The sequence below is a fragment of the Semicossyphus pulcher genome, unplaced genomic scaffold, assembly GCF_022749685.1.
Source record: "Semicossyphus pulcher isolate SPU_LCO1_2020_fin unplaced genomic scaffold, fSemPul1.0.p SCAF_12, whole genome shotgun sequence".
NCBI lineage: Eukaryota > Metazoa > Chordata > Actinopteri > Labriformes > Labridae > Semicossyphus > Semicossyphus pulcher.
Genome location: NW_027211626.1, coordinates 16519551 through 16544480, shown reverse-complemented (window position 1 = coordinate 16544480; position 24930 = coordinate 16519551). Strand labels below are relative to the sequence as shown.

Genomic DNA, 24930 nt, shown 5'->3' with positions numbered 1-24930 from the left:
ATTTAGGAAATGTTATCAATAAACAAAAAAGAGTAAAAGAAATATAAAGATCACATCACATAAAAAGAGTCTATCAAAAATGTGTTTTAAGAACTGATTAAATAGAAGTCACTGTTTCTGTTCGTGACTTTGGATCGTCCTGAAGGACCTACAGCTGAGAACCGGCACATTTCTGCTGAGTAACTTTGTCTGTTAAAACCAGCGAGAATTCTGTTCAACATGTACTTTACGGGTCAGTAAGAACTGCTTAAATAAAATAGTCTTACATCTAATTATAATTCCTGTACCTTAAACAACTTCCGCATGTGTGTGTATGATGTAGACTAATTCCCATCTTAAGTCGGGCATTAAGATTCAGACGGCGTTCACCTGCAGGTACCTGCCTGGATCGTTCAGGTTTTTATCCTTGCACCCTGGCTTTGATTGAAACTTTCACAGCTACATCAGTCATAAGACAGAGGATGCCGTTGAACATTCATTCCCTCTTGGCACTCGCTAAGCTATAAATCCCGACCTCATTGATGCCATTGCAGAGATGACCGTACCGAAATTCTCCCGTTCTGCATTAGATGTTGTCGTCGACCTGTCTCGTTGTCGAGACCCAGACGCATCCAGGCCGGGCCCTTAACATGTGGCGACTATAGAAGGTACCCGGGAGAACCCCCTGCTTTGACATTTCATTATATTTTTCATTATATTTCTCATCCCCTCAGTTGATGGCAGTTGGCGCCGTGACTGCTCAGGCGTGGCAACGCTTTTCGCGGAGCGCACCTCATCTCGTCTCACACACACACTGGCTCGCACCTGTATGCGTGTGCGCACACAGTCACACACACATTTAATACATTCCTGGCTGCGTCAGTTTAACCCCAGATTACCGCTTCCTGTTTACAAGTCGAAAGGTCACGGGGCAGGCAGGGGGGGGCAGCTGGGGGGTTATGACAGCTATGACACCCCATTTTGATCTGCTGTTATCTAGTTAGCGGGATGCATCCTCGCCTGCACCCAGGCCAGATTTGACTTGTTGAAAGGATAAATATGTTTCAGTGTTATAAACAGCTCGGTGGTAATGTTACTCTGTCTAAGCCAAATGTAAAAGCTCTGTTTGCCCTGTTTGCACCCCCTTATAATACAGCCAGGATTACCTTGCAGATAAAACTCTAAGCTAGGTGTGTGTTTTGCTTTCTTGTCAAAGCCGTCATGCTCTCCACACCGCTGGACCAAGACAGGGCTGTGAGCCCAGCTGTAGGCTGGCCCTATAATGCCAAAGTGCAGACCCTGCATATCATGGAGGATATAGCCTGCTCCTTCAGATGGATCTGCTTGTCTTAATTCTTATCCTCCTGTTGCCTGTGCAAGGAAGAAATGTTAAAGCTGTTAAGGATATTTTTTAAGGATCATGTATTCGGGGGAACATAACTACTAAAATCAATATTATTTGTTTTTAAATTGTAACCTGTAACTGCACCTGTAGTTAATGTTGTATTTTGTCTTTCAAAGGAGCCAACACCTGCCCCTGTATCAAGTCCCCCTGCAGAGAAGGTGAGTAGAACTTTGATGAGATGTTGCCAAATATACTCGTATTCACTTATTTGTATATTACAGGGCCAGTTCGCCGGTTTTCAACTTCAGTTGCTTTCATACTCTAAGCTCAAATGTGGAGTACAATACTAACTATTATTATCTTAAAGGGCCAGTTCGCCGATTTTCAACATCAGTCCTATCATGCAATTATGAGGAGCTAATGCCATTATGGTAGAAAAAAATGCAAGTTGCTCTGTGCCTCTGGAGGAAGCTATCCGCTTCTCCAATGGTCCCTGGAAAACCTCTGCCAGACTACGTAAAACGCATCATCTGGCAGAGGCCAGGGAGCTTGCTAAACTACACCTCCTCAATCTAGGACGCCCGCCTCCGATGTCATGTCTCGTTCAAAATCGTCAGGTTTGAAATGACGATCCACCGGTATATTCTTGTTGTATTTCGGATTCTGTGAGCAATTGCCTGCAGCAATCAATGTCCTTGACTGTATTTCACTCCGAGGCTCTCGTAGGGCTGTTCTTTTCAAAGGGAGGGTCGCAATGCACGCTGGGTGTTGTAGGAATGTAGAATGAGCGAAACCAAGACTTGTTTGTACAACTTTCTTTCACAGCTATGCCGCCATTTTCAAATATTATTGCTTCTCTCGATACAGAGAACACCAGCTTTGACTGCTTTTTCCAGGAGGCGAATTTCTCCTTTAAAAAAGAGGTTGCCACCTGTAACGAATTAATTTCCCCTTTTGGTGATCAATAAAGCTTATCTTATGTTATCTTAGATTTTTCCCACCACACACTACACCAAATGATACAAAATTATCTGTACCCGGCCCTTGTTCTCGTCTAACATTGTCTAATGTCCTTACTTGTTCTCTGTTGTCGCACGCAGAAGGTGCTGTCTCGTCAGGAGGAGCTGAAAGAGAGAGCCAGACTGCTGCTGGAGCAGGCCCGCAGAGACGCTGCAATGAAGGCCGGCAACAAGAACATCCCCAACTCAGCCGCCAATGCACCAAACAGAGCCACAAACGTCTGCGATGTAAGTCAAGGTCGTGTCTGTGTCTGTGTGTGTGTTTGTGCTTGAGACTGAAACAGTTGACATTGCTCACTGTGATTCTGTCAGTGAGGTCAATTCTTTGGTCATTTGAAAACATGCGATGTGACTGGAATCACAGCCGAGGACAACTCAGTTTGGGTCTGTCTGGGTCTTCAGGTCTCTGAGGAGGGGGCAGGCCTGTCTGACCTCTCCGGTGTGTGTAGTAAGTTAAGGCTGCCCTGAGTTCGAGTTGCCTGTCCCTGCCCTCTTTGCTGCTCCGTGCACTGGAGTGTTGTACGGCACCGCCTCAGTGTGCCGAAACAGCTAATAGAGTGACCAGCAGCCTCTTCAGCCCCTTCATGTCACTTCCACAGTTCTCTACTCGCTGCTCACTGCACTTGCAACATGCTGGAAAAGCCTGTCCAGACTGTCTCATCCTCTGGCAGTCCACTTTGTTGAACACTTTATGAACAGGCTTTGAGAAGGAGCGAAGACTTTCCTTATTAACTTCTGCTCAGACTCTCTTATGGACTGCTGAACGTCACAACCCAAACATGTCAGTGAGGAAAATTTGGATGGGCTCCCTTGCTCTTTCTTCTTTCTCTCTCCTTGGTCATCTTAAGTCTGCACAATTTTTATGACATCCCGACCTAATTTGCTGCCCCCTCAATTTCCCCTGAACACTGAGTAAATGTTGTACACAAACACCTGTCAGCAAAAGTACATTCGTGGTTAAAGAGGGGGGGGTGAGAATCGCTGTACCGGAGCAAACTAGACTAGAGAAGACGTGAGTGAAATTGCCAGCTCTGAACCGAGCACGCTCCACTGAACATAATATACTGAAAGGGAGGGGGGCACACTGATGGACCAGGAGTTACCCCGGGAATGCACTGTGGTCAAATCCTCAGTGACGTTTCCCAGAAAGGAAAGGGGGGCTAAGAAAAAAATATGGCCTTGTGCGAATCGGACGACAACGGATTTGAGGGTAAAATGAAATAAATACCCTTTGGTAATGAAATATCTAAAAGGCAGCAGCCGCATGCCCCTGCATTTTCTGCCTGAATCCTTAAAGAGATATATGCCCTTGAATTAGATGTTTTTAAAGAGACTGTTTGTGTGTGTGTGTATACGAGTGTGTTGTCAGTGGCATGCAAATCTGTGCGTCTGTGTGCAGGCCACAGGAATAACCATTCCGGCATAATCTGAAGAAATAAATGAGGAACTTCCAAGGACGGGTGGCGTTAAAAGTCTTCAGAGGAAGAAAGCAAATTAAAAGAGTTTTTTCAAAGCCGTTGCAGTGGCGATATATTTCCTCGGTGACAAAAAAAAAAAGGTCCTCTTCCCTCCCTTGTTGTGCGGCAAGATGGCTGACTTCACTTAGATTAGCTCCTTAAAGAAGCCGGAGCCAACCCTCAGCTCTTTCTCTCCCCCCGTCTCCTTCTGATTTCCTTACTCATTTCCAAGGACAATTGGTTAATAACCCCCTCACACACACACACACACACAAACACACACACACACTGCTCCCATGCATAAGGGAAGGAGGGAAAGGAGGTGGGGCGAGAGGGAGATATTGAATTGTTTACACTTTTTTTAATAGAAAACATTGATCAAAGGAATACGACTGGCCTCGAGGCCAATGTGCTGATAATTGTTAGTGATTCAGATTAGATTACTTGATGTCTTGTTTTGATTAGCGTGTGTGCGTCTGTGTGTGTGTGTGTGTGTGTCCACGTTATCAGCTGAAGAGGCCCAGGCCTTTCCCATTTAACTCTCCATCCGTCTAAGTAGGTGCTTTGCGGTTTAGCATGCATAAGGTATAATTTAATTCAATTAAAGCAGCCTTCATTCTTCCAGGGAAGTGGCTAATGTGGGGGCAACTGAATGATTAGTGCAGAGGGAGAGGAGGGGGCTACGTTAGATGTTTTGGTGGTGTAACATTTAGATCACCAATGACAAATCAGTTCACTTGTAATTGTTTTATTTGTTAAATGAAATCATGTCTCAATCAGAGACAGCTTTATGCAACGACACACGTCTCTGTAGTGCTGACATGTTAAGTCAACCAGTAAGAGATGTTGAAAGATGAAATGATCATCAAAATAACTCTTTTCAATATATAAGATGAATATTTATAATCTTTTATATTTTAAGTGGTTCTGAATGTAATACCTCAATTATTCGTTTGGTCAGGTACAAACACTGGTTGGTCTTACCCACAAGAGAAGGTCAATCATAACTGCCAATTAACTACAAAACTCTCTTGCAAAACTTTCCAGAACTGCTTTTACCAAGCAATCTGTCCACAAGAGGCTGGACTCCCCTAAAAAAGTCATTCCCCCCTGTCATTAACTATGAGACATGAATTGTAGGTCAGAGCATACATACGTAGTGAATATTCTCCCTAAGATGTACTTTGTATTGCTGTCATTAATTGAACAGCACACATTTGAACAGTACAGTTGGGCTTTTTTTCATCAGTAACTGCTCTTTGCACCTTTCCTCCTAGCATGTATCTCGTAGTTTAAGCCTCATTATTGACATATGCACCACAGTTACAGTGAAGCAGCTACTGGTGATGACATTTTTTATTGTCAGGCTCCTTCTTACTATGCTCAAACAAAAAATAAATAAGATATGTACGTATATGTAACTTTAATATTATCATGATACTACTTGACGGAAAGCTTATTATTAAATTAGTTATTTATTTATTATTAATTTCTCTCCTTACCGTCCCCGTCAAATGCAAAAAGGCAATACTCCTGATCTTCATAAATACTCTGTTTCAGATCACATAACACAGATAAACATCACAACCTCCAACAAAAACACCCATTAATGTTCTTTTTCTTTTAGTTTATTTAATTCCATTATTCTCTCTCTTTTCTTTTCTCTCTCAACTGATCAAAATGATATCTTCACTCCCAGACTTCTCTTACATGATCAATACAAACTGTTATTGTTTGTATGTCTGTACATTGTCTTTTTTCCAATAAAAAAATGCAAACAAAAAATAATTAAATTAACTTTATAAATACTATACATACTTTGGTAGACAGTTGATGGACAGGTAACAACAGGAATTAAGGGCAGGTAGTGTACTAATACATATACATGTACAGTGATGGTTAAACAGCCTCTAAACAGGTGGTTACCCACCTGAGGTAATAACGCACTATGCTGCTTTAAAACCACTATAATGCAACTACTAACTAATGCAACAGATTCAAGGGGAACAGTTAGAATATTAATTTTACTGTTATTTCTCGTGGGAATTTTTTCTTTCATCTGATTATAGGATAACATCAGGACTAACATCCAGACAAGACATAAATCGGGCGTAAGTGGCACCATAAACCATTCCATTCTTATTGACTAGGTTCTGTGTCTGTTTGTCTGTGTGTGTGTGTGTGTCTGTGTGCGTATGTGTGTGTGCGCATGTGTGTGTAGCCCTGTTCTCTTGACCTATGCTCTCCCTCCTGCCATCCCTAATTGTAGCCCACAGTGACTGTTCCTTTCATCTAAGGTCACAGGTTCACTTTCCTCTCTTTTCTCTCCCTCCCTGTCTTCTCGCTCACTCCCTCTCACTCTGTCCCTCTTTTTGTGTCCTTCTATTTTTCTCCTCATTTTGTCTTTTTCTCTGTATCTTTTTTTCCATATTTCTTATGTATGTCTCTGTTTCTCTCTCATCCTTCCGGTCTTTCCATCGTGTCTTGTCGTCGGTGCTTTTTCTGTCGTCTTTGATGGACAAGCGGTATTAAGAATAGTTTTAAAGCCTCCTCCTCCTCCTCCTCCTCCTCTTTCTCCTCATAGGTGGCCTTCACAACAGATCAGTAGTCACAGTGCAGATGTCTTGTAATGTCGTAATGTCACCACCCCCTACCCGCACAGCAGCCTTATGGGTAATTAATGAGCTTTTCTTAAAATATCGACAGCAACGACTTCATATTATCCCATTTTTTATTTGTCTTTCTTTTGCTCTTTTAGTCTTTTTTGTGTTGTTATTTTAATGGCGGAGTTACTGTGTGTGTCTGTGTGTGTCTGTCTATTTGCTCCAGGTCTTCTCATCCATTAGCAGATGAGAACAGTAATTTCACACCGGCCTGGCCAGGCTAATTATCAGGATACACACTTGGTTTCGGAAAAAGAGTATGTATGTGTGTTTGTGTGCATGTGGACGCACAAGCGAATGCTCCTGCGTTGTGTGTTTCTTTGCAAAACTGTAAAGCAAAACACCTGTGTGTGTGTCTGGTGTGTGTGCGTGCGTGTGTGTGTGTATGTTCTGGTATGCGTTTGAGAGCGCACGCAAATGCCTTGGTGTTTTCCAGGTAAGAGAGTTCCCCCTGCTCACTGACTCGTTGTGATTCCTATAATTGGGTCTCGTTTGATTTTTGCCGACCAGCACTCAGACCTCCACCCTCCCCCTCCTCCTCCTCCTCCGCCGCTCCCTCTCCTCCTCTCCGGAGTGGAGGGGACTCCACTGGGTCCCTGCAGTTGTGACCTGTGGGTGTTGTCATCTACTCCCATCTGCTGTCTGAACTCTGATCTTGACTTGATTGCATTCATGTCCTCATTTTCTCTTTTTCTTTCTTTCATTCTTTCTTTCTTCAGTGACCAAAACAAAGCCCTCTGGCTGAACCTTAGCATTCCTAAATGTTCCAAAATATGAGAACGCAAAGTGTCTAAGTTATTTTGATTGTACTGTATTTAATCAAGTAATCATAAAACATTATTATCAGATTATCAAAGGCACATTATCACGGCCTCTGTTGGGCCTTGTTGCAAGAAAAAAAACCCTTTCACACAAATAACCTGCTAACACCTGCTAACACCCGGCTTTTTTGCTTAGTGGGAAAGGTTACAATCGGCATTCAGTAGACCCGGGTTATTATCGCGCTAATCTCCGCCCCCTTTCCAGCGCGATGCTATGACACGCCCCTTTGTCAACTCAGCTACAAATTCCGCCCGTCTCCATCCAATCAACGCTGGAACATCGTTCCAAATTTGTCGGCGCCGAGTTTGTTAAACAGACTGAACTCGTAATAGATACAATAAAGACCCAACCACCGTAACATCTTCACTGTTTACTAATCCTGTTTCCAGTGTTTTAGTGATGTCAGACGTTGACACAGCAGAAAAGAGGCCGACAGGAGTATAGTCCACAAGCAATGGGAAAAGAGACAATCGGAATTCATTAGCGGGTCTTCCCGGGTCTGAAAAACCTGTGTCAACGCGCTAATTTTGGTGGGAAGGGATATTAGGAAACCAGTTTATTACAACAAACACACAAGGGATTAAGTCAGTGTTGACAGTTGCTCTCATTACTAGAGCTAAATATGAGTTTCTTAAACCCAAAGCTCACATTATTAGCTCAAAGTGCAACTGAGAAGGCATTTTGTCTGCAACAAATACCTGAAGACTAAGAGTACACTTCCTCCCCTGTTCTTATAGTTTGTATAAATGCATCTAATCCAACATAATCCTGTAATCATCTGATAATCTTAGTACAATACAAATACTCTAATTGCAGAATATTCGTTTTAAGAGACACTTAAGCAACAGTTTTCTACCCTTGGGTCACCAGAGAAGGGCTGTCTTTCCAGCAAATACAAAAAAAGAGGCTATTTTGAAAATGCAAATATGGCCTTGTGCTCTCTCCTTTTTTGTCCACACTTTGTCCTTTACTCCCCTCCTCCCTCGCTCTCTCCTTTTCAACTTTCTCCCAGCAGTAATAGTTTTTTTCTCCAGGTCTCATTTTAATGTGGCTGCCTCCCCTTTCTTCTCTCAGCTCTCCCTTTTTTCTCTCCTCTCTTCTTCCTCTTCCTTCAACCTCCCCCCTCCTTTTCTCTCGCTCCCTCTCTCTTCTTTTTGAAGAACCTGCTCCTAATGAAACTAAATAGTTTGGTGGGCAGTTTCTTTGACGTTTGTGTGTGTGTGCTTCTGTCGGAGTGTGAGGGTATGTGTCGTGGTTGAATTGGCTGGAATTGAGATCAAAGGGAGTCTCTAAATTGAGTGTGCGTGCGCGCGTGCATGCGTGTGTGTGTTAACGAGCAAGAGAAAGACAGCTCTCTCAATTGCATCACAAGAAATGATCAAGCCATCAGAGAGGAAAGCTGGAATACACACACACACTTAGATACCGCCTCTGAACACATGTACCTTCTTTGTCGAGTTATCACATGCCTCGTGTTCACGTTTGACCAAGTGGAAGTGCCAAATGTTTGACTCGTCCACTCTGCAGCCCTGGCCTCGCTCGCTCCCTCGCTCTCCTTCCTAAAGCTTCTTTGCATGAATAACATTTAAAGGATGAAGAATATTTAATGTTAATTGCATATGAAATGACGGTAATCCCACCACTTTACGAAAACCCAGAAGAATTAGTTTTAGCTTGAATGGAAATTACTCAATCCATGTGTTTTTTGACATATCGTTCAGCATGCATATCTGTAATTTAACTGGTGGGCTTTTATGAGTTGATGGTCCGAAACTTCACTTTGAATGTAATAAAATAAATCCTCATTTGTATTTGCATTTCTGCAGTCTCGGAAGAGCTCTGAACAATTGGAAAATTAAACTCTGTGCGGAGAGCAAAAGCAGGTAGAATGTCATGTGCCGTAATGACATCGCGGCTCCCATCAGCAGCTATCTGACGATGATTTACCTTCTTATTAATCTCTATAAACAGACATCTGCAGGAAGTTCAGCTAACAATCCGTTCTAGATCTAAAATTGAACTTGAGACAAATTCCCTTGACACGGTGTCAAGAAAGCCATTCAGCGTTTAGTTTTCCCGACTTCCTCGAATGCATCAGAAATGATCGATCCGACCTCTGTTCAACAAACAAGCATTTTAAAAGTAGTTTTCTTCTCCTCTTGAGGACAGACCTGACAAAGCTCCATTTTTACTTTTTACTAATCTGCATCATGATGTTAAAATTTCGGCAAAGGCAAGACCTTTTCAGTAAAGTAAATCATAAGAAAAACAGTTTATTTATCTGTAAACAATGCAGCACGTGGAAAAGGAAGTCTAGACCGGAAGGCTATATCGTTGTCAGAGTATAGCCGATGGGATCCGAGATTGGACAGCAAGTGAAAGTTTTGTCCTCCAAGTTGGCGTGTTGGAAGCAGGAAAAATGGGCAAGCGTATGGATGTGATTGGTTAGACGACCAATCACAGGTCAGATCATATCCAAAACTGCAGCTCTTGTGGGGTGATCCCGATCTGCAGTGGTCGGTACCATTCAAAAGTGGTCCAAAGAAGGAAAACCCGTGAAGTGGCGACGTGGTCATAGGCAGCCAAGGCTCACTGATGCCTATGGGGAGTGAAGTCACCAGGATGCACTATATGAAGAAGGCAAGCTGGCGGAGGCAGCGTGATGCTTTAAGCAATGGTCCTGAAATTCATGTGGATGTTACTTTGACATGTACCACCTACCTAAACATTGTAGTAGGCCAAGTACACCCCGTCATGGAAACAGTATTCCCTAATGGCAGTGGCCTCGTACAGCAGGATAATGTGCCACACCATACTGCAAAAATAGTTCAGGAATGGTTTGAGGAACACAACAAGGAGTTCAAGGTGTTGACTTGGCCTCCAGATTCCCCAGATCTCAATCCAATCGAGCATTTATGGGATGTGCTGGACAAACAACTCCGATCCATGGAGGCCTCACCTTGCTTACAGGACTTAAAGGATCTGCTGCTAACGTCTTGGTGCCAGATACCTCAGCACACCTTCAGAGGTCCAGTGGAGTCCATGCCTCGACGGGTGAGGGTCTGTTTTAGGGGCAAAAGGTGGACCTACACAATATTGTGTATTTGCTGATATAACAGCAAATTCATTCAATTCAGTGGAGGGGCCAGCGATCAAGAAGAAGACAAAAACATAGGCCCATTATGTCAATCTTAAAAACAACAATATGGTTTGACGTGTTCACTTTGTATCAGTGATATTAAATGTTGATCACTGAATCGATAAATTGATTTCAGCCTTAATATTGATGCAATAAACAGTTAAGTATGGCTTCTCTACCTTACTTCTCTTGCGTCTTATCTCTCACCATTCAAAACATCAGCTGCGAAACTATTATTTAAGTCAATATCCTTTAAAGAATTCCTGTTGACACTTGCGACTACCAGGACTTGCGTAACGTTTGAATGGATGCTATTCACACATTGCTGCATTGTTGAGGTTTGTGTTTGACCAGTCAACACTGTTGAGTGCTGTGAACTCCACCCTGACAGTTCCTGGGCCGTCAGAAGGTACTTCAGTAATTCAAGATAAATAATTGCAGATTTCTGCAGCTGTGAGAAAATGTTTCACTTCCTGGAATACTTACTGAGGTCAAAATAGGGCCACAAGTAGGGACATTCTATTAATCTCCAATGAAAGGTTAAATTACACTCTGCAAATACACAAAAGGAGTTCATTCAAAAAGATGACTAAACATTTGAAAATGTTAAGGGAAAAAAAGCAGTCACTACTTTCCTAACAGATGTCTTTCAAAGTTGCACCTCTTGTGTGAGAAAATTTGTAGCCAACATTATACCTAAATATCTTCATCAGTTTGCTTTGTCCAAAAGGGGCTGAACTTATTCTCAAGTGACTCCCTCCTTTTCCTTGTAAAGAATATTGTGCAGATACAGGTTACCTGTGTTTTTCTGTCATCCACCAGGTTCAGCTCATGTTCTCCATCTCTTTCATACTGCCTCTCTTCCTCTCTCTGTCTCTCCCTCTCTCTCTTTCACCAGTAATTATCCTGTCTGTTTAAAGGGCAAAACCTTCCCATCTCACTCGCCTGTCACTGTGACGAGCTCCTCTGACTTTTGTGTGTGTTTGTGTTGAGCAGTCTCCATGCTCCACTCTACCTGTTCTACCTGTCCTACTGTACAAGTGTTCCTGTTAAACACACACACGCACACACACACACACGCATACATACATACATACATACACAGTGCTGATGACAAGCTGTTAATTCAAACGTGAAACCACAGTTAAACAGAACCTCAGAAGTCAAACACACACACTTTTGTTCTGTGAATTTCTGACACACATCCAGCTTATAGATATTTGTTTTATTCTGACAAATACAAACAATATTCTTGGCAAACACCGCTTAGCACTGCGCCTTCTACATGTGCACCCATGTGCTGCTGCAGCAGTGTACAATAATATTACTTCATATTTATTTGAATAGCCCTATTCAAATAAATATAATAGTTCACGGCAGGAACCTATGACATGGCTCTAAATATAGCTTATATATTTTTACCTTGCTTGTTTAGCTTTTATTCAAACGCACACAATATATTTAACAGGGAAACACACTGACAACAATATAAACACAAACAATGATTCAATAAAACAACTTAATGAACAGCAGTTTATTTTTTTAAACAACTTAACTTGACACCACCGACTCTCCAGACACACCACACTCATATTTAAAACCCTCACACATACACACTCCTGTATATGACACGATACACTGACACAGATTTATATTTATGTACATATGACACGCACACACACAGACCCCTATCATGGGCACGCACCCGTCGAATCATAATTAGGCCGTGTCCTGGTTCTTTGATAGCCATGTACAGTGGCTCTTCTTTAATTCTTTATCAAATGCATTGATCGCTGTGGGCCTCGCATGCTCATTGATCCGCGCACTCCGTCTGGAGCCAGCCGATAAGCTCTCTCTCTCTTTCTCTCTCTCTCCCCTCTCGCTCTATGTCTTTCTCTCTCTCTCTCTCTCTCTCTCTCTCTCTCTCTCTCTCTCTCTCTCTCTCTCTCTCTCTCTCTCTCTCTCTCTCTCTCTTTTCCTCCTTTCAACCAAAATAGTAGCAATACGAATTTTGACAGTTTCTAAATGTGAAACTGAGCAGTCACCATTAAATGTTCTTATTAATAATTATACCATCGTTGAATTGATTGCAATACCATGCAGTTTAATTAAAGTACACCAATAACTGAGCCAATTGGAAACCTCTCTAGTGGTTTTCAAAGCCATACCCTAAGACCACATTTCCCATAAACCCCCTTGCTTCCTGTCCCAAAGATTATTTTGCTGTTGATTCATCTCCCCCACTTTACCAACCATCCTCTTTCCAAATCTAATGTGTGACGTCACAAAGTGCCTGACGTTCACAGCAGCCTGCAGACTGAGCTGAACCCTGGGGATTACTCAAACAGACTTTTACCTACAGATTTGAAACCTCACCCACGTTTAGTACGGACGTCCAACATTGTAACATTATATATGTCTTGAAATGTAAAACAGCGTAATACCCCCTCTTTAAACCTTCCTTTAAAAATGTCCTTGTATTAATGTTCTTTCCCTGAGAAGATCTTCAGAAGGTAGAAATTGTGGTCATATAGTTTAATAATAGCCATTGTTTAAGTATGGTTTTCTATTAGATAATTGGGAATATTGCTAGTATAAAAGTCAAGACACAAATGTACATTAAAAACAACAAATAGGCTGTTGGTTACACGACCTGTTATCCCATGTTATTTGTCGTCGTAGCACAATGGCTTTAAATAAAGTAACAGCAGGTTAACCACTGACTGTGTTCTACCTGCATGGGTCGTCATTCTGGCATCTAAAACAATGTTTTTGAGTGTGTGATTACACAGCTTTTTGAATGGTTTTGTGTGTGTGCTCTGCAGTTTTTTTGGTGTGTGTTTGTGTGTGTGCCTGGACAAGATAGAGACCTAAAGCACCTCTTGACTGTGAATTACCCTGTCATGACAAATGTCTGGAGCTGCATGACTGGCTGCCAGACTGGCTGGCTATCTGGGAGGTTGGCAAACCCTTTTAGATAGTGATGTTGTGTGTATCCCTGTGTGTGTGTGTATGGCATCACTCGGTGCCCACGCCAGGTCTCTGTACATGACCAGTGGTGCGTGTCCTCCCTCCCTCTTTCTCCTTGCCCAGAAAAGAGCAACCAAGCCGACAACCTGCTCCCCCTGCTCAAAAAGAGCTTCCAGAGCGAAGAGGGCTCCTCACCCTGACGCCAACCCCACAGAGGAGCCTTCTGTCTCAGCCTTGCACTCAACCGTTTAGCCTCTCTTCCCCTGGATGTTCCCAGCAGTCAATGGAAGACACAGTACACGATTGTTCCTGCTGTCGCCATTTACAAAGAAAAGTGTCTTCTCCTCCTGAGTCTCCATTCTTGAAGCTGTACTTCCCACTGACCACCAGCTGACACACTTTCTCTCCTTTTTTTCTACTTTCTTCTTTCATCATGGCTTTGATCATGTAAGGACGCTGCTGGTTGGGTTTGGGCGTTCTTTACTCATTACTTTCACATCCAGAGGTTGTTAGTGCCCCACGTTATCAATGAATTGGCCGTTGTACGTATAATTTCCATTATGTGTAATATCCATCACCACTTTACAAGTTTGAAAATGTGATTATTATTTTGTTTTAGTGAAATGTCCACTAGATGGCATTTCATCACTATCTGGTCAACAAGTCTACTATATGAATAAAGAAAGTTCTGCCATATCATCTTCCTCCATTACAATGGGTTGTAATTGGGATTTCAGAGGTGGTAAGACTTGGTAGACAGACATCAAATGTCAACAGGTCCGACAAGGAGTTGGCTTTTTAAAGCACCCCAAATGACGTATTGGAGTAATGTCCCTGTGGGCGCTGTGTTTGCTTTGTATGAAACTCTTTCACACATGATTTTTGTCATAGTCCAACAGTTTAAGATTACTCACTTGGCCACAGAAAGATTTGATCCTCGATCGTGTCACTCATTGTTTTTTACACAACAACAAAACCCTCCTCTCCTTCCTTCTCCTTGTTTCACCTCCACCACATACTCATATTTTCTAATCAGTGAGTCTAGCTGACCGAGTTAAGCGCTAGTCAGATGCATTTTTCTGTAGCGTTAATCCTAGCCTCTGGATAGGCAAAGTCAATTTCCCATTTCCTGTCCCCAAAATGGCCGACAACAATAATGCAATGGGGTGTTTTCGTAGTGTGTTGGGGCCCTGGCTGTATGTATATATACATACAGACACACACACACACAAAGGCACACTTAAATTGGTAGTCATATCCATATCTGCAAAGGCCAGATTGGATATCAGAACCAGTCCGTAGCCAGAAGGCCATCAGTGACATTACTGTTTATCATATTACATTTATAAAAGTAGGGAGATGCCTACATAAAAAACATACTGAGAAAGAGGAAGTGAGTATGGAAAGAAATACATTTTGGAAGAAAACATAAGGAGGAAACGGGATTCATTTTTATGTCATAAAAACAATATATAATTGCAGGCCTTGGCTCAGTGTTCAGCCACTAGAAACCTAATAGAAAATGCAAAATGAGTTCTGCCAACTATCATTCATTAAATAGAAGAGACACATTGACTCCTGAGACCACAGCAACTTATTTTCTGAAGATAAGATAAGATAAGATAAGATAAGATAAGATAAGATAAGATAAGATAGAACTTTATTAATCCTTAAAGAAATTATACAGTACAAATTAGAGAAATTTTAACACTGGCCTTCATCCTTAACCGATATGGGTTATTTTTAGGAAAGCCATTGTGTCCTAAAAGAAATCCTCCAACTCTTCAAAGAAGCTGCTAAAGAGACACACTCGGATCCTCATGTTCCAATCCAGTTTGACTTATTTTCAAGCTTCTGTTAACAGTTCAGATTTTTGAAAATACCATATTCATCCCTTGATTTCTTTTAAGAAAAGAAACTGTATTACCAGGAGTGTCTGTCTTGTGGTGTTCCACAGGGCTCCATCGTAGGTCCTCTAAAGTATCACTCATTTGAAACTTTGCCTTGCAAAATGCCTTGGAAAATTTAAACAAACACTGTTTCAGCAGCATGCTGTTAATCACCTCAACATTAAAAATAACTATATAGAAATAGTCAGTCTTATTCCTGGTAGCCTTATTTGCCTTTGAAGGTCACCTGTATTAGTTCAGTCTGTTACATAACATGCTAAAAACTCCTCATAGGAGCTTTAAGCATACTAACCCATATTTTTTTCCTGCTTTGTTAGGCAGAAAAGTGACACTTGATACTTTTCTACAGGAACTATCAACACCCGTTTCTCCTCTTGCTCCCCTCCTCACTCTTTATCTCTCTTTCTGTCTGTCTCTCTCTTTTTCTCTGACACTGTCTCTCTCTCCCTTTATCAGTCTCTCTCTAAGGTGTGCTCCCTTCTCCCTGTGGGCATCCCCTTGGGCTCTCTCTAACACACACACACACACGCACACAGAGTGCATTAGGGTTGCTGTCATTTACAATACAGCCCCATTGTCCCGGCCTAACAATGGCTACAAACAAACAATTGACATGGAAATGGAGAGATGTAGCTCATTAGCAGGCGCTGCTTGTTTTGTTAATGGTTAAATGGACGTCTTCAATAGGCCAGCCCTAAAACCCCTGCCTCAATATGGAGAAGCCTGATTAACAGGAAACCACAGGGAGGGAGAACGGTGACAGAGAAATGCAGACTCACTCTCCCTTGGGTCACATGTGGTTGTGTATGTTTTGAAAAGGGGGGTGCAAGGTGGAGTTTTAGAGTGTAGGTGTGTGTTTGCGCTCGGGTTAAGCTGTGTAAGACGCGTTTGTGCGCGTGGGACCAAGGTGGAGTTAGCGCGCCTCTTAACTTGTGTTGTTTTTGTCACAGAGGCCTGAATCATGCACCTAGGATAGTTTGTATCATCCAGAATTCTCTTCATTCACAACAACCCCAGTCTTTAAAATATCTCGACTTAACAGCTTAAGTACTTTTTATTTTCTTAACAATTGTCCTGAACATGTGTGTATTTCTACCTGCTTATCATATAAACTCCCAGCCTGTGTATTGAGCGTGCTCTTGTGTGTACGTGTGTGTGTGTGTGTGTGCTCGGTTGGGTCGTCATCAGTTAAGTTGACATCATCAAGGTTTCCTGTTTTCTCTGTAAGTGTGTGTATGTGTGTGCGGTGGCCTGTGCTATCAGGAGGATCAGATTGGATCGGTCTGAAAATGGCATTTCTGCCATTACTCTGATGGTGACGGCTCAATACTGTATGTCTAGTGCCAAGATGATGTGAGTGTAGGTGTGTGTGTCTGTCTATACGCTCGTAACTCCATAATGCACTCGGATGGGAACATCCATTTTGATAACAAAACTTCTTCTTATGTATTTTGTTGTAGTTGTGTATAAATTAATGAGTATAGTGGCTTGAGTATTTACGGTGTGTATTCTTAAAGTAGTCCCAATTATACAGAGATGTTCAGAGCCGGGATCAGGCCCAGAAAAGCTTGATCTCCATGTCTGTAATAATCCTGAAATTGTACAAATTCCAAGCATACCTTATGATGCAACAGTTCATTTGACAATAGTTTTTTTCTTTATCATTTTACTTTCACAAAATTCACTAACATTTCCTTTGTTTTCTTTGTGTGTGTGTGTGTGCAGGAGCGGGATGCAGAACGGCGGAGACAGCTGAGAGAGCGAGCCAGGCAGCTGATAGCTGAGGCTCGATCAGGAGTCAAGATGTCTGACATGAGCATGCTGGACCCTTCCAGCACTGACAGAGGCAAGGGCAGCAAGGCTGGTCCTGCTGGAGGTCAGCACACACCTGAACATCCTCTCACACACACAAGACAGCATGGCGATATATGCATCATGGACACAAAGCGTTTTTATATCATGCTTTTGGAGTGTGATTAACAGGCCTTATATTAACACACACTCCTATTCTTTTCAATGCTCATTAACTAAAATACAAAAGAAAAGTCACACGAGCGCGCTTTTGCCATACACTTCCTTTCTTCATCCACACATGCCATGACTCACACACTTCCATTATGCTCTCTAAAGGGGTCCTGCCTAATCCTCAGAGAAAAACAAATTGCCGTTTGACAACGGCCGCAGGTCTAAAATGCACCACCCTCATATTCAGAACAGCAATTTACCCTGCGACTCCTCCCTCGTCTCGTTCGCCCAGTAATTGTTAATCAACACACCACATTGTGCGGCCAAATTATGCTCAAAATACCAAACACTTCTAATAATGGCTTGCAGGGGAAGCAAATGTTGCAGTGCGCCTATCCCACTGCTTTCCATTTCCTTGAAATTGGAGTTGTTTTGGTAATGACCATTATTAGACCACTATCATCATTTGTTTCAGATTTAAAACCCCTCTGTTGGTTGTGCTGTCCAGGTAGATCAGGTGCACTGCATGCAAATGAAAGGTGAGAGCGTAGACCGATGAGGAGGAAGAGTTTGAGAAGTTGAGAAAACAAAAGGGTTGAAGAAACCGCTTGATATATAATGGATATAGATTCAAAGTAGAGATGAGAAAATGACATGAAATATGCCATAAAAAATATCTTACAATGAGTTATTTTCTTTGATCGAAAGTCAAAATCCTTGCTCTGTTTACCATGATATAAAACTACGGCTTCAACTTATGAATATTTTCAATTTTATTTCCTGATAAATTAATTATTTGTTTGCTCCCTGAAAATGTCCAAAAATTGACATTCAGTGTTTCTCAAGTCCAAGATGAAGTCGCCAAATGCCTTTTTTTTTTATCCACAATCCAAAGATATTCAGTTCACTGTCATAGAGGAGGCAAGAAACAGAAAATATTCACATTTAAGAAGCTATAATCACAAAAGTTGGACTTTTCATTTAAATAAATGTCTGTTAAGTCACGCTATCGCCGAATGAGGGAACACAATGGTGATTGAGCCGATGGCCCACTGATGAAAGCCTTTGCATTTGCAGTATTACAGACTGGGTGTCTGTGGCGACTTGCGCATAAAAAATCACAAGCGGCGCCCAGTTAGTGACGTATTTTCCATCAGCCAGCAGTGGTTGGTCTGTCAGAGAGGGTAGGCGGAGCTTAGCGGCTGCTTTTTCGTTCTCTGCAAGTGTTGCGTGTGAACAGTAATCTACTATGGCTGAACAAACAAAGAAAAGATCGATGACTACAGATACAATTTCAAAAATAAGTGAAAACCGTGGACGTCACACATGCAACACTGTCTGGATATCTGGGAAGTGTGCTGCCGCAATTACCGCCTATCACCACAGGTGCCGCCAAAGACAACAACACTGACAGCTTTGAGATTACCACTTAAAAAATACCCAAACGTAATAATCGATTATTAGAATTCTTGGTGATTAAATTGTAGAGTTAATGAGATAGACACATGACAGAGAATAGTACGCAACAATTTCAAAGTTTACATCAAAGAATCTTTTAATGGGACATTTTTGCTTGAATATGAGTCAGAGGATTAATTGATGATCAAAATATGAGCCAATTCATTTTCTGTCAATCAACTAAATTGATAAATCGACTGATTATTGAAGTTCAAGATGACTTATAGAGAGGAGAAGGAGAAGTAGATAGGTCAGAAGAAGCCTGAGCGTGGTGAGTGAAGAGATGAGCAAACAAATGGAAAACTAATAAACCCCAAACAAGAAGAAGTGAGATCAGTGACTTGTTAGGTGAGAGAAAGACAGCGAGGCAGAGGGAGGGACGCACTTGATTTATTTGCTCTTTCAGCTTTTCTGAATTGAACTAATTGTTGATCTCATTAAAAATGGGGTTTTAGCAAAAGAAGGGAGCAGGAGAGGAGGAGGGCGAGGTGAGGAGAGAGAAATGCTGTTGGCTGTGATACACAAGGCCTGCCGAGCAGAACGGCTAATCCTAGCCCCCACGCTCTCTTTCTCTCCCTCTCTCTGTCTTCCTCCCTCTCTCCCCTCAACACCATTCACGGTCCTTTAATGCAGCTCGGGCTGCCCCCTCCAAGTGTCTGCCCGCAAAGAAACTTTCCAAACTCCATCACCATGGCCTCCCATTAATTAGGCCCCAGTCAGCCACGCAGGAACGGCGCTCGCAAGCACGCTCCGCATCGTAGCTAGCAAATTAGAAAAAAGAAAAAAAAAACAGGAAATGCTGTTATTTTGACTCTCCCTCCTTCTCTCTTTGTTCTCAGTCTCTCTAACCACCAAGTAGTAAATAGCAGAGGAGGGAGCCTGCAATGTCAGAAGCTGTTTACTGATTGTTTTGTTTTAATCCATAGTGGGTTATCCATGCAGCTAGAGCTGCTCAGGTCTCCATTTGTGCTTTTCTAACATGTTTTTCTCTTTTGTTCCTAATATGGAGACACTGTTGTTTCTATTGAGCCCCTCAGGAGACTTAATGGAATATGTGCTTTCATGTTTTCGGGGTTTTTGTTTGCCCCAACTCCTTTTATCTGGAGCAAGAGAGGCAGGCAGCAGATCTTTGAATGAGGGGAATTAAACAGAGGTCTCAGTTTCACTTTGGGTGTCAGATATTTGTGCTCTGATGCACAAGAACTCAAACGGATAGATGCACGCCAATCAATCAGAGTCTCTCTTTGTCTCTCAGGTGAAATCTTCTGCCTTTTCACAGTATTGATGAAGTTAGATGTTTACTTATTGAAATGAAAATTGAATGTTAATTTGTTAGGTATTTGCACACACAGGTGTAACATCTAACACTTGCACATTAAGATGTCTAAAAACGAGCAGACCTAAGTTAGACATTAGGTCAAGTCTAGTTTGCTGAACTTTATTTTCTCAACGTTTAAAGGAGTTATATTTTAATCATTTGAAATTATTGCTGCCTATCTTTCAGGAAAATGCAGGAAACACAAGATCATATGTCAGAGAGTCAGGGAGGAGTTTGGCAAACCGGTTGCCTTAAGTAACATTAAAGTAATAATCTCCAAGATGTTCATTTAAATAAATGTCTGTTAAGTCACTATCTATCGCCGAATGAGGTTTCACAATGGTAATTGAGCCTATGGCCCACTGATGAAAGACTTTGCATTTGCAGTATTACAGACTGGGTGTCTGTGCCGACATTCGCAGATAAAATCACAAGTGGCGCCCAGTTAGTGACACGTTTTCCATCAGCCAGCAGTGGTTGGTCTGCCAGAGAGGGTAGGCGGAGCTAAGCGGCTGCTTCTCCGGTCTCTGCAAGTGTTGCGAGTAAACGGTAATCTACTATGGCTGAACAAACAAAGAAAAGATCGATGACTACAGATACAACTTCAAAAATAAGTGAAGATCCAAAAAAAAAGACACAAATTCGACGCTCAGATGAAGCAAACAGTCTAAAAAGGAAAGCGACCGTCAGCGAGAAAAATCAAGAGTTACAACCAGAGCCAACCGTGGACGTCACACATGCAACACTGTCTGGATATCTGGGAAGTGTGCTCCTGCAATTACTGTTTATCGCCTTAGGTGCCGCCAAAGAGAACGAAACTGAGATCTTCAAGATTACAACTTTAAAGAAAGAAAGTTCCTATTTCTAAAGAGAGTTGATCTATTTGCAAACAGAAAGGGTTTCATCATCCAGTCACGTGTGGGAGAGAAGACATTTATGAAGGATTACATATTTAGGGATATTTGAGACAATGATAATTGAATTCACGTAATGTACGTACGTATGTACTTTACTGTGTTAAGAGTTTTACCAAACTAACCAAGTTTTTTCCTACACTCCTCCCTGTGTCTTCATTTTGGCCTTTGGTTTCTTTAACACCTCTTCTTTTTCTTCTCTTCCATTCATCCCTCTACTATCACTTCTCACTTTGCTCCCTCTTCTCCCTGACTCACTCCCTTTCACATATCCTTCCCTCTGTCCCGCTCCGTACCTACAGATTACTTAGATGGATTGAGAGCTCATCATGAGGATGATGGAGGAAAGGGTGAGGAGAAGGAAGAAAGGGGAGCTGAGGAAGAGCAGCTACATTTTGGTGGTGGTGATGATGATGGTGATGATGATGAGGAGGAGGAGGAGGAGGAGGAAGAGGAGGATGATGATGATACTGTTGCTGCTGCCACATCTGCATCTGCGCTGGTTACTAACACACTGCCACTGGAGGCTCCTCTTCCAGCCACCTCCAGCACTCAGCGGCACCTGGAGCTTACTAACCCCGGCTCTGAGCTAACTTCTCTGGGTAAACTCACTGGCTGAGGCTGTGTGGTGCTGCATGCTTCACTGTTTCTAACAAACTTACCTTTCTTCCTTGACCTTACTTGGTATTTTTCCTGCATATTTTGCATACTTTCCTTCACACAACCTCACTCACAATAAATCTATTAAGAACTTACTATTCTATAACTAACAAGTGACACACGTGACAAAACATATACCATATATCTTTAACCTCCATTTACGTACCCCTGCTTCCTGTGGGCTCTGTGCTCATTAGTTCTTCACACAGAAGGAGCAAACTTTCAGTATACATTGGTTGAGAGTTGTTATATTGTTAGTGGTGTTTTTCTTTCATTAGAAACTTCTTTAAGTAGTAATTAATAAACTCTGAAAAGTGCTCCCCAGACAAAAATAAAATCATATCTTCAGGAAAGCATTCGCTCAAATCTTCAGACGTAAACTAATTACTTTGTTTTGTGTTTAATTTCATTTTATTTGCTTCCTAAATTCACTGCCGATGTGAGATAGGTGAAAGTACGGCGAGGTACCAGAAGAAACTAACATGAAAACAGTCGAATGCTTCCTCCAGCTTTGAAGTGCAGTATCTCTATTTGGCTCTTTTTTTTCCACCGTTCGTCAGTTTCTCTTATTTTGTTCTTTTGTTGGTGCTGTTTTTAAAGTAGTCCTTAACAAAATGGCGATGATTGTGACATTAAAGTAGCTTTTACTTCAATCTCCCTAAATGTTCCTGCAGCCGAGGTCATTCCCCTGAACTCCTCCGTTCTGCGGACGGTGCATTTGTGTTTTAGTGTATACTGTGTGTGTTACGTCTTTCATTGTATGTCCTTGTTTGTGACAAAGTTCAAGAGAGCGTGTCTGTGCTTGGCATCTGTATGCATGCATCATTCTGTGTGTGTGTGTTTGTGTGTGTCGCAGAGGGAGGCAACACATGAAACGGTTGCCCTCCTGTTCTTTCATCTTCTTCAGTGCAGTGGTCTGTCCTGGCAGGGGAGCTGTGGTTACCAGTCCCTGCAAAATACAGCTGTACGCAGCTACTGGAAGGCAAAAAAGGGAGATAAATTGAGGGAACAGGGAGAAAGGACGAGTAGGAAGAACAACAACAAAGTGGGGATGAATGGGAGTAAAGACAGGAAGGAGGTTAGGTTTGACAGATGGAATGAAAAGAGGGAGATAAGCACGATTGTTAGGGAGCAGGGTTTTGATCAAGAGGTAAAATTGGAGCCCAAAATTGGAGCCCTTGGAATTCAATGCTGGCTTGAAAAGCGAGTCGATCCCCAGAGATCACTATTATTATTAAAATGCCAATATTCACAACAGAATTAAACATGTTTGTTGCCTGTTACCATAATGAGTTTTGGTCTCTACAGTTAATATCTCCATTCTGTACACGGGGTTAATTTGTATTCGACTTGCCGATTAAATTATTTGTTCTTCAGGTGAAGCTTTTTTATGCTGCTGTCTTGGCCAGCACTCAATTGAAAATAATATTTGTATCTTAATAGGAATATTGCTAGTGAAAAATATAGGTTGAATAAAGTTGTTAAAGTTGTGCACAATTTAGGCTTGGGCCGCGTTGAGCGGCAATGTAGGGTGTCAACTAATCAAACCTACTGAACACATTCTCTTGGTTTTCCATCCTCTTTTCAAAACGTGGTCACTTTTGGTTAAAAATAAAACCCCAAATCATTGAAAAAGCCACAATATTAAATTCAACCAAGTTATCAAAGCTAAACAGTCTGTGTCTGATCCATTAGCTTGTGAATGAGCTGGTTTAACTTTCCCAGGAGGAGATTCTGTTTGTGTCGGTGACTGACTGCAGGTGATTAGTTATCAGACTAAAGAAGTAGCGGACTTGCCGCTCGCTCGCCCAGTGAGGTAGCAGCGGGTGAACTACAAGTAACGGGAAGCGTAAAATAAGCAATCGTCTCATCAGTACGGTCCGCTAACAACTTCTGACTCCTATGTTCTGGCCTAAGATTAAATAAATGTTTGACAAACACTGAACAGGCTAACAAGCCAGTGAAAGCGAGCACAGTATATCTGCTACTTAGTACAATAATACTGGCATTTAACTCCCTGAAAAGCTGGAGCTCAGACTTCTTGCACGGCCAGAAAGTTCCATAAATTATTATCATGATTATTTGTCCAAACTTTGAATGAAAAAATCCCAAAAAGGCTCCAACAACACAAACAGAAGTTAAGTTCACTGACGTGTGTCTGTGTTGACGTCTAGCAGACAGCCAGCAGTAGCTACCTGTCACTCAAGTGTTTATTTCTGCTGTAGAAATTGGCATTTTCCCATTTGCTGTAATGTTATTTCTTGGTTTCTGGAGCCAGTCTCGAGTTGCCACTCGAGGAACTGCATTTTTTTAATTTTTGCATTGGCTTCATTTTTGAACACCGGAGATTGTCGCTTTGTTTGAAAAGGGAAGAAGGAAATTATCCGATCAGACCATTTCAGCATAAATGTGAAAATATTTTTGGCATCATCAGCTGTCATATTGGGAGACACTTTAGTGTTTTTAACCATAAAAAAATAAAATGCAAAATTATATGCAAAGTTGGTAAATTATACTCCTGTTTTCAAATATTATCAAGATCAACTTAATATTATAAACTCTATGAAAGTATGAAGGAAGCACTTAAAAGTTGAGACATGTCCCCTCTTCCTGTTCTTCTCTGATTTTCTCCCTCCATCTTGCCCCCATGGTTACCATGGTGATAGTCCCAGCGATGTACAGTCAGTTCCTGAGCAGCTCTCCGCAGTACAAACAGGACTTAAGGCTGCCGAGTCTGTCCAGATCTTTATCCGTCTCACACATCATATATATGTATACAGTATACTGTGTATCTCTCCCCACTCGTGTGCTTGTGATATATGTTCCTTATCAATGGCTTTGCCCGAGTGTGTGAGGACATGAATGAAATGCAAACTAAGTGGTCTCCTCTTCCTCGTCTTTCTAACTTCCCGAGATTGTCCGTGTGTGTGTGCGTGTGTGTGTGTGTGTGTGTGTTAGTTTTTTGTTTATAAATTGACTGTTTGTAATCGTTATCTTTTATTCTCTCTCTGTCTGCAGGTACAAATAGTAAGCATGTGGATCTGAAGCTGAAGAAGCTAGTAGAGGTCAGCCCAAGAAGAGCCACCTCCCCTTCATCCCCGTCCTCTACTTCCTCCTCATCCTCACCCACTGCCTCCTCCACCTCCCCACTCAGCCCTGCAGAGGGACAGGAGGTACGTACTTACTCGCCTTTAAAACACCCGTCTGTATTTTCTTTCTTTGTCTTTTTCTCTCCACCTCTCTTTCCTTTTATCTCTCTCTCTCTCGTTCTCTCTCTCTCTCTCTCTCTTTTACTGTCTCTCCCTGCTCCC

General features: G+C 42.0%; 1 protein-coding gene across 7 annotated transcripts in view; it reads left to right on the top strand.

Annotated features, from left to right (window-relative positions):
* ehbp1 (EH domain binding protein 1) overlaps window positions 1-24930 on the top strand; it is a 157150-nt gene that overhangs the window by 86341 nt on the left and 45879 nt on the right. For 4 of the 7 annotated variants that reach the window (XM_069658235.1, XM_069658234.1, XM_069658233.1 and 1 more), the window contains 5 exons: window positions 1501-1542; window positions 2425-2571; window positions 17030-17180; window positions 21262-21561; window positions 24638-24792. In XM_069658235.1, coding sequence (XP_069514336.1) covers window positions 1501-1542; window positions 2425-2571; window positions 17030-17180; window positions 21262-21561; window positions 24638-24792 — 795 coding nt within the window. The remainder of the gene's footprint in view (window positions 1-1500; window positions 1543-2424; window positions 2572-17029; window positions 17181-21261; window positions 21562-24637; window positions 24793-24930) is intronic. The other 3 variants (XM_069658238.1, XM_069658236.1, XM_069658240.1) reach the window with 2 other exon arrangements.